The 8,566-nt window shown below is 37.5% G+C and overlaps 1 protein-coding gene across 1 annotated transcript in view; it reads right to left on the reverse strand.

The window, feature by feature from the left end:
* Positions 1-2,703: 2,703 nt before the first annotated feature.
* DSG3 (desmoglein 3) overlaps positions 2,704-8,566 on the reverse strand; it is a 25,289-nt gene continuing 19,426 nt past the window's right edge. Inside the window, 4 exon segments of the mRNA XM_004386905.1 lie at positions 2,704-3,321; positions 4,839-5,110; positions 6,785-6,848; positions 7,166-7,305. Of these exon segments, the coding sequence (XP_004386962.1) occupies positions 2,704-3,321; positions 4,839-5,110; positions 6,785-6,848; positions 7,166-7,305 (1,094 nt within the window).

The raw sequence follows: 8,566 nt of genomic DNA on the forward strand, positions 1-8,566 counted from the left end.
TCTTAGAATGTCAGAACTTTTGCATGAAAGATTATTCCAAACTATCAAATAAACAATACATGATTTAAAGTATCCAGTTAGTAAAAGTCTTCCTGCCCTGATCTTGTCCAGCACAACGACGGGCACCGTCTCCACCTGAAGAGATTCTGAATGCCAGACAAATCCAAGACACTTCTTTCCCATCTGTGCCAATATAGAAAAGAAAAGATACCAGCTTAGAAAAAAAATGTAGAATACTGATAAAAAAGTATATGTCAGTCACTTTTTTATATCATATTTCTCAATAACTATTAATCATAAAGTAGTTCAGCTTTTACTAGTTAAGAAAGCACTCATAAATTTGTTGTCAAACAGTTTTATTATGACACTATTACATTCTTAAAGTTTTAATATATTGTTTAAAATTTATAATACATCAAGTAAAAAGTTTAAAAAGATTTTTCTGCTTAATACATTTTTTATTTTTAGTGAAAAAATTGGTACATTTTTGCTTTGAATTTAACGTTACATGGCAAATCAATTTTAAGTTCTTCTAGATAAGACTGATATGTTTTTATTTAAAAATATTTACTTTGGATTTTTCGCTTATATAACCTTTAAATTTCCATTTCATGATAAGTTGGATTTTAAGATGCAAAGTTAAAATACTTTGAAGATTCTGAATATATGTTTGAACTTTGAATAAGGGTTGTTGTTATTATTATTAATTTAACCTTCATGCATAAACAGAAGTAACAAATCAACTGTGTGTAAGAACCAAGAATGGGCTGCCCTTAGGGAAGGAGGACCTAGGATCCAGCTGGTGCGGCTTTATAGCTTATCCCTATTTATAAGTTCTCATTTAAAATTATTCTTTTAAATAGATGACATAGGCATGTGGCTTAAAAAAAAAAAAAAACCTTAAAAAGTACAAAAGGGATCATCTCATTTTTAATTAAAAAGACATTGTGTCCGCATCAAACAATTAAAAACATGTTTTCATTAAAAAAAAAAAAAATCAACTGTGTGTGTTCTAGACCTTAGACCAAGCTTGTATTGAGAAGCAAGAGGCACCAGCAGTGATAGCAATGAGATTTTCTCAGGACTCAGCGGGCTCCTCTACCAGGGTCTAGTTCCTTTCACCTCAGGATGGGCTTTCTTCACACAGCAGCCTTGTCTGTGGAAGGACAGGCTGTGTGCTGCTTCTGGAGCTATACTAGCTTTTGTCTTCCTGTTAGTCATGGTGCCAGGAAGAGGGACGGGCATTAGAGGTAGAGGAATCTGGGAGGTCTTAAGTATCCTCAGGACTGCACCTTTCTAAGTGAAAACAAACAAACAAACAAAAAAGCATATTATTGCTTTACATTTCATCTGGAAAAACAAATATAGGTTTTGAATATGGCAAAAAATGAAAATTGAAATTCTGTATTTTATATTCAGTCAGAGATAGTGGAACTGGGCAATGACCTTGCAAAGACCCAACTAAGACAATAATGTTGGCAAGCAGGTGAGGTAGGGTGCTCTCTATGGGTGAAAGGGTGGATGTCTTGAATGACCAGAAATGACTCGAAGAACTGCGTTGCCATCATGGTGGCATGCATAAGATAATATATTCTAAGCCTTCACTAATCCAACATTGTCACACTCAGGAATTAAATTTCATTTGCTGTCTAATTTAGAAGAGGTAAGAGTTAACAAACAGAGGTTACTGGGAATCCCTTTCCATATCCATTTTTGACTAGGAAATTATTTCACCAAATATTTTTCTGAGATGCTGCTTATAATACATATCCACAAACTTCACCATGTGTTAATCTAGTCAGAGACCCCTTTGGCTTATGAAAAAAAAATCCATGTTTTATATTTTCACAAAATCTGTAGACACTGTTAACATAAGAAACATCATTATATGTCATATGTAAGTTACAGCTTCTCACTGACATTTTAAAAAAAAGAAGCTATTTTCAAAGACTATTAACACTTAACATGATTTGTTACTGAGAAATGTGCAAAAAGGAGCTCAGTGTAAAGTATTTTCTTTGGATAGATCCATTCAAGGTGATTTAAAAAAACACGAGACATTATTTACACTATGTTCAACTTTCCTTAATGTTCTATGACATTTCTATTTTAAAATTGTCTTATTGTGAGAATGTAAGGAATATAGATGTAGCAAGTTTAATGCATAAGCCCATAGCACTTAATTTTGAACAAAAGACACCCTTATGGTCTCCCAGCACCAAGAAGATGGAAAAAACTCAGTTGCAAGAACTTCCCTTTTTCCAGGCAGCTCAAAATGCTTTAGCAAATACCTTATGATTCTTACATCATATTAATGATGTAAGAAAAGGTGATAGACAAGAACCAGGGGTGACTCCAAGTGCTTAATCCACTAACCCACAATGCATTATTTTAAAGTTATAAACACTTTCCTTTGGCACTGCAAAAACAGAAGTTTAGTGATTTTTAGGAGATTTTCCTGCTGGATATGATCCTAATATTTTTTTAAAAAACATTCAGATTTACTACAATTTGAGTAGTACTTGAGAATTAACTGTGACAACACATCCAGTTTTGAACTAGAAAATTTATAATTATGATCAGTTTATGAAAGTAGCCAATAATTGCCAAATTAGCACAGTACAGTGAGCTTTGGTATGCTACTTTGTATAATTTGATCCAAATATCCAGACTTGGCCAGCATGTTATTCCAGTTCATTTCGGTTATATCAAACGGGGACAAGGATCTTCGGTATGGATCATGTTACGTGACCCTCGTAACTCGGGTGGACCCTGTAGGTTGCCAGGAACACTAGCAGTGGGACAGATTACTCTTTCTGTCACTATTACATTTTGTGTGAGAAGTGGATCAAAGACTGCAATGGAAGGTTGCACGAAGGAACCAGAAGCTGAGTAAGTCTCGGTTACCACATAGTTACCATGTTGCAAAGGGTCAGGGATGGAAATGGCTGGTTGGAGGACAGACCCAGAAGCAGACAAAGCAGCAACTCCTTGACTGCCTTGCAAAGTCTGGCACCTGACAGATCCTGACTGCTGGCCTTCTACTGAACGGCCACAGGAGTCAGTCCCAAAACCACTTGCTTTGGTGGGTAGCTGAGGTTGTTTGGCTTCGTCATCAACACCTAGGCTTATCTCTGCAAGCTTTTTAAATTTGGGGCCTAATGAGTCCAAGAAGCTGTCATCCAGGTCATCGCCAATGAAACTGCAACAACCCAGGGAGCCCACAGGAGAATCTGGGGCTTCCATTCCTTCATTATCGTAGATCAACAAGCAGTCATTTGCTTCCTGGCCATCATGCTCCTCTGCACAGGCAAATGCTTTCTAAAGACGGAGAAAAAGTAGAGAAAGGAATTTAAACAAAGATTCAATTAAAGTATATAATGCTGTTCATAGAACTCAAGGTTTTCCCATGAATGCACAATTTTAGGCATCCAGAGCAGTAAAGGAATACTCTATATTAACAGTCTTGTTACAGAAATTATCTGGTTATTGGACAAGAGCTTGCTAGACATAAGGAGCCCTGGTGGTGCTGTAGTTAAGTGCTTGGATGCTAACCAAAAGGTTGGTGATTTGAACCCACCAGCTGCTCCACAGGAGAAAGATGTGGCAGTCTGCTTCTTTAAAGATTACAACCTTGGAAACCCTGTGGGGCAGTTCTGCTCTGTCCTATAGGGTTGCTATGAGTCGGAATTGACTCAATGGCAAAAGCTCTATATTGGTTTTTACAGTTTATATATATATACATATATCCGTATACACAAACACACACACACATAAATATGGTTGACATTCCATCAAAATGGAGTCTAGCCTAAGCTTAGGTTTTAATTCTTGATTTTGAATATATTTATCTGGATTTAGGTCTACATAGCAAATGTGTTTGATGCCTGAAGGTTATTCACTGGACAAAGTGGAAGTGCCTCTGTGTATGCTTGTGCTTGGAGGGTGTGTGGGGCATCGTCCCGTGCACAATCCGAGATAGCTCTTACCCAGAATAGGGCCTCTCCTAGATGCCACACCACACCTCAGAATATCTCGAGAGTCCTCATACCAAACAAGCTCTCCCTGCCAGTTTCTCCCCAAGCACAGTGGCAGCCTTCATCAGCTCTGACACCAAGTCAGACCCTGACACTTACTAAACTGTAATAACAAACTATAAGTGAGATCTATGCTAAGCCCTCCTTTCCTCCTGCTGGTCTTTGGTCACCAAACAAAAGGCAACCAACCTGCTCCCCGCGTCTTCTCTTGTCCCTTTTCTATTTTATACTTCTTGACATTTCATTCCTCCCACCACTGACCCTCAATCCCATGCCTTCCTCCTCCCTTTTATTTTTTGGGCTATTACTCCAATGGTTCTTCAACATTTTTGGACATGGATGCCTTTGAAAATATGAAGAATGTTATAACCCCCCCTCTCAGAAAAATACCTGCACACAAATGCAAACATCCTTTGTGGCATAGAAAATACAAAATAAACTGTGCTCTGCTTTGTATTTTTTAAGAGGATGTTACTGATCTGAAAACACAGAAGACTTTTGCTCTCAACCATTTTTCCAGTTGGAGGAATGAGGTGCCTCTCGCCATGTTCTCTTACTTTGTAGCTTCGTTTCGAACAATGACACAATTTTGGCAGCCACTTGTGGCTGTATTATAATAATAATATAATACATTACAATAATAATAACAATATATGTATTATTTTGGCAGAAAGAAAACTTATTTTTTCTAACATTTTAACAAACTAAGAAAACAAACCACAAAACTGAAGTATAGTTTTAAAAAAAAAAGATCCCTAGGTAAATAAGATGATGAGGTCATAAAGTTTTCCACTAGATTACCTGGGAAAAGTAGGAGTCCAAGAAGTTCATGCCCGTTGCTTCTTCTGCATGGCCCCTATTGGTTCCTCCAGTGGAATGCCTTGTTCTCATTGTTCCAGAGTGTCCTTCAGAGCAGATGCCAAATCCTGCAGTAGCTCTAGCTCCACACACTGTTCCTGTTGCAAATCCCCCACCAACTCCAGATCCCGTAGCTGCTCCAGGCCTTGTGATCAGTTCCATTCCTGAAGCTCCTTCTGCCACCGTCCCTCCTGCATATGTATTTGTACAAACTTCTAAAATCGGGAGAAAATTCTATAAGCATTCATGCTGTGATTTGTTGTATTATTTGTTTTTTTGACTGGTCTTTGATACCCATGAGTGGTTGTCAAGTAAAGTAAGTGGGAGAAAATACAATTATGTGACTTGAGGTGATAAAGTCACCCCACCATCTATTATGTGAGAGTAACAGTGAGGGAATGTTAGTAGATAAAAAACTCTGAAAATATATTAATTAATAAAATGTGCAAAGGAAATAGATTTTCAGTGACAACAGCCAGAAATGGAAAAGTAAAAACAGTATTCAACAAACAACCATGGAAAGCTGATTGCCATGACAGCTTGATTGTTTTCTTGGAAAAAGTAATTGTAATTAAGCGTAACAGTCATATTGACTCAATATGGAAGCCAAAGAGGAAACATACCTAATGTAATCATGCAAAGTAGCAGATGCTAATTTGGTGTCTTGTTGCCTGGAGAAAATTTAATGAACCGTGACTATTCTTCCCGTTACCTTTACATTCCACTTTCATGGAAAGTGGTGTTTCCTAAAGAATTCTGAATATATTTCTTGCTCTAATTGTGTGCTATTATAATAGGAGAAGCCAGTGAGGATTGGGGTAGCTGACAAAAACAGCCTGTTACATATTTGGTTAGAATTCATGTTGATTTTTGCAGACTGGACACTAAAAATCGATCAATTGGTTAATATAGGATTAAGTAAAGGCTTAATATTAGGCACCAGTCCTTACTGTCTCTCTGGCTTTAGTTGTGGCATTGTGATTTATAGCAACAAAACAGTTGACATGGTAAAAACCAATGACGTATGCAAATTCACCTATATGGTAACATAAGAGATCTTGTCTCATTATGGTTGAACACAATAATTAGTAAATGGATACAAATCAGGATAGTGTTAACTTCTGGGGAAGGAAGAAAGAAAACAGGATTGAGGATGCCTGCATATGAGGCTAACTGCAAATATGAACAAATGTTAAGAACAGACAAAGTTGGGTGGTAAGTACACAGATGTTTGCTATGTTTTCCTATATGTGTGAACCACCACCTCTCTGTCACTTTGTTGTACTGTGGTGGCTTCCACATCACTATCATGCTGGAAGTTATGCCACCAATGTTTCAAATACCAGCAGGGTCACCCACGATGGACAGGCTTCAGTGGAATCTCTAGACTAAGACAGACTAGGAAGAAAGATCTGGTAATCTACTTCTGAAAATTAGCCAATGAAAACTTTATGGATCACAACAGAATATTGTCTGATACAGGGCTGAAGATGGTGCAAGAGCGGGCAACATTTCCTTCTGTTGTGTTTAAGGTTGCCATGAGTCAGAGCCACTCCAACAACAATATGTGTGTGAAATCTTTCTTAATTAAAAAATGAGTAATTGATTGCCTAAGAGCCATACATCAGTTTATTAAAGTTTGGCAAAAGTGTAGTAACTCTTCAGAAATTAAAATTGGTAGCATTAATGGACAAATTAACTTATCGAAGCCAGATACGTATCATGGAATTGAATAAAAGGTGATTATTAAACCTTTTTCAGTGGTAAACTTTCCTGACATATGCACACACGCAAATTACTTTAAAAAATATTTTGAGCACTTGTTGTTGTTGAATACTTCTTATTTAACCCATTATTGCTTTCAAAAATGAAATTTGATATTCACTTACCAGAGTTTTCCGTGAATTCGACTCCATTGGCTGTTATAGGTGGCACACAAATATTTGTGATTTCCTGCAAACCATGTTCAAAAAATAAATATATTTAAAAGCAAATCAGATTTGGTAGCAATATAGGTGAAACGTGGCCCTTTGCAAATGGTGAGATTACAAGAAGCTCAAATTCTTGCAAGAGTGACCATTTTTATGCTTCCGCATAAAAGCTGAAGAGCTAAAATTCTAAAAAGCTCCATTCATTTCAGCACTGACTCTTAATGTGAGGGTCAATAAATCTCTTGTTTTTATCCCCCATTGCCCCCTTTTCCTATCTCAGTATAAATTTAATTATTTTCTATATGATTGAAATAGATGTTTTACAAACTGGACACTCACTTTGTCTTGAGGTCGGGCTCCTTCAATTTGCCACCGATGGATTGTTCCCTCTGAACAATCAGGAACGGGAATAAATCCGCCTGTCACTCCCCCTTTCCCATGCTTCCCACAGTCACAGATCAACAGCAGAAGGGGAATCACTAGTAACAAAACAAAACAAAAAGCAAGATATCAGAACATTTGAATCCCTTGGAAACTATTTGACATGACAATTGTCAGAAACATTACAACAAAAATACATTTTAAATAGTTACGGAAAATTCTTACTGTAAGGCAAAATCCGTTTCTTCAGAATAAGATTTGGTTAATTAAGCTCACAATTTTTGTATAATTGTGAAATTGAAGGCAACAAATCAAATGACTCCTGTTTCACATATATTGTCTTAAATTAAACCAAAAAAAAAACCAAACCCATTACCGTCCAGTCGATTCCAACTCCTGGTAACTCTGTAAGACAGAGTAGAACTGTCCCATAGGGTTTCAAAGAGCAGCTGGTGGATTTGAACTGCCCACCTCTTGGTTAACAGCCGAGCTCTTAACGACTGAGCCACCAGGTCTCCGTGTCTTAAATTAAGCACTGTTTAAGACATGATAAACTTGGTTGTTTGGTTTCTTAGTCTTTATCCTTAATATGTCTCTGTGATTATTGCATCTGTTTGTAGAGGTGGAGGCTATGGACACTGTGTCAGGTGAACACACAAGTGAGTATATACCTGGATGGCCGACGATTTAGATGGACATGATGTTTCAATTATCTGGTCTCTAATGAGCACTTAGTAAAAGTAATTAACCAGCAAGAGCAGTAGTTTTTGTGTGGAAACTTGTTTTTAATTTTATGAAGGATTCGAAGCGGTAACACAGATCTAAATGCTTTGAGATGTTTTAAGTAAATTCCGACTTCTAAACTGACTAGAAGACTCTCTGTAAAATTCCCTCAGCAACTAGAGTGATGACCTAGTAAACACCTATCAATGCACTCTTGAATGTGATTGAAGAATCCCTAGCTTGGAGAGGCTTCATTATCATTCCTGTTGTACACATCAGTCCCATCTTGGCAATAAAGATTAATGTCATTTCTCATGCTAAGGGACCCAGAGGGAAATACTTTTTCTTGAAAGCAAGTGCTTCCCATGCTCTATTATCAGTGCCTCCCCCCACCCCCAGGGTTGGCTGAATCCTAATGTTTGAACCCTGCCCACTTGGAGGCAGCTCAGTGTGGGGGTTAAAGCACCGACTCTACAGTCAAACGTCTGTGGTTGGAATTTTGGCTCTGCCACTCACTAGCTATGTGATACTGGACAGATTATATAACCTGTCTTTGCCTCAGTTAACTCATCTATAAAATGGGGCAATAAATAGCATGTACATCATAGGATGTTGTCAGGATTAAGTGAGTTAATT

The sequence above is a fragment of the Trichechus manatus genome, unplaced genomic scaffold, assembly GCF_000243295.1.
Source record: "Trichechus manatus latirostris isolate Lorelei unplaced genomic scaffold, TriManLat1.0 scaffold00175, whole genome shotgun sequence".
In the NCBI taxonomy this organism is placed as follows: Eukaryota; Metazoa; Chordata; class Mammalia; order Sirenia; family Trichechidae; genus Trichechus; species Trichechus manatus.